Source organism: Pan paniscus, chromosome 9 (genome assembly GCF_029289425.2).
Source record: "Pan paniscus chromosome 9, NHGRI_mPanPan1-v2.0_pri, whole genome shotgun sequence".
NCBI lineage: Eukaryota > Metazoa > Chordata > Mammalia > Primates > Hominidae > Pan > Pan paniscus.
Genome location: NC_073258.2, coordinates 8,647,943 through 8,649,459, shown reverse-complemented (window position 1 = coordinate 8,649,459; position 1,517 = coordinate 8,647,943). Strand labels below are relative to the sequence as shown.

At 57.0% G+C, this 1,517-nt stretch overlaps 1 protein-coding gene across 2 annotated transcripts in view; it reads right to left on the bottom strand.

The window, feature by feature from the left end:
* C9H11orf42 (chromosome 9 C11orf42 homolog) overlaps positions 1-1,517 on the bottom strand; it is a 32,811-nt gene that overhangs the window by 23,380 nt on the left and 7,914 nt on the right. The window contains exons 2-3 of one of the 2 annotated variants that reach the window (XM_003819066.6): positions 695-1,493; positions 139-432 (exon numbers count right to left, since the gene is read on the bottom strand). In XM_003819066.6, the coding sequence (XP_003819114.1) occupies positions 302-432; positions 695-1,493 (930 nt within the window). In that variant the 3' untranslated portion in view covers positions 139-301. Of the gene's footprint in view, positions 1-138; positions 433-694; positions 1,494-1,517 lie in introns of those variants that run through there. The other variant, XR_008954572.2, reaches the window with a different exon arrangement.

Below are 1,517 nucleotides of genomic sequence, written 5' to 3'. Positions count from 1 at the left end.
TTCTGTGCTCATTTTTCTTTCCCATTTTTTTCTGTGGGGCTGGGGCCCCAGAAAAGGTTGTACATAGTGGGGGAGGTGGTCAGAAGTATTTTCTCTTTGGTAAGGACATTGCTGCCAAGGTTTCAAGGTACCCCTTATGCCCTTAGAGGGTGAAGGGACTCTTCCCTCTTCTCTGGATCCCAGAAGGAATAAGCAGCATGGGCCCAGGATGGTTTGGGGAGCAGCAGCTGATGTTTATTAGAGACCAGTACCCCTATGCCAGATCTTGGGGGCTTTGCCCCCGGAATCTTTTGCTTCAGCTTCAGTTGTCACTGTCGAACTCTGAGGATAGACCCTGCAGCAGGGGCAGGGACATGGAGTGCCCGTCGGGGTCCCTGGGGCCCCCACCCTGGGCTCCTGGTGGAGGGCTGCGGGGGCTGAAGAGCCAGTTCTCTGCCAGGGTTGGGGATAGTCACAGCTTGACTCATGGCTGGTCTTTTTCCCCCCTAGCTTTCCCTCTGGTCCTCTGTGCCATCCCAATCCCCTTCCTAGGGCCTCCTCATTCCATCTCACCCTCCCCAGGCTCCCTCATTCCATCTCTTTCACCAGAGCCCTGTGCTGAGTAATGGATTCCCCACATACTTAATTCTCATGCCTTCTCCCTCCTTCACTTTGTCCCTCCCATCCATCTCATCATCATTTCCCCTAGTAGTACCTGACAGTATCTGGGGCCCCCTCCGGAAGGGGTTTCGGCCCTTGTAGGAGAATCTGGTGGGTTTGTCCTCTGGCCCTTCCTGGGGAGGTGGCGTAGGTGGGGCTGGGACAGGTGGGGGCACATCAGCAGCTTCAGTTGTATCAGCAGGTGCTGATGTGGGGGCCAGAGGCGGCATGATGCTGAGGTTGGGTCTGACCCAGTTGGCCCCATGGGGCAATGGGTCTTTAGTGAGAGGCTTCTGTGGTCCCAGCACGCCCTTAGACTGCAGTGAAAACTTGAGGCAGGAGAAGGCAACAGGTAATGACCGAAGTAGCCGGAGGAGCTGGGGCTCACGGGCTGTAGACATCAGCCCCAGCTGCAGCCAGGAACAAGAGAAGACCTGGTAGATGACATAGATGCTGTGGGTGCTTCGGAGCCAGGGAAGAGTCTGCTGTAGGCTCACCTGCCCTGGTGGCAGCAACAGGAAGGCAACCTTCTTGCGCAGGTCACCCATATGTAGGCGGATCTTGCAGGGCTGTCCATCCAACATTCGCGTCTCTTCATAGGCTCTCTCTGCTCGGCCATTTGGTGAGTATTCCCGAGTGCAGTGGGCGAAGGCACCCTCAGATCCTGCCTGCTCCAGGAGGCTTGGTAGTGGCCCCACTGGTTTCAGTGCCCTCCGGCCCTGCCGACCTGGCAAAGCCAGGCGGGTATGGGCTGGGCGGGACTGTTTTACCAGCACACCCAGTAGGTCATAGCAGGCTGCATCTGACAGGAAAGGTACTGCTACTGCATTGGGCCCAAAGTGCTCCTCGATGACCTGCAGGTGGCCAGTTTATAGGTC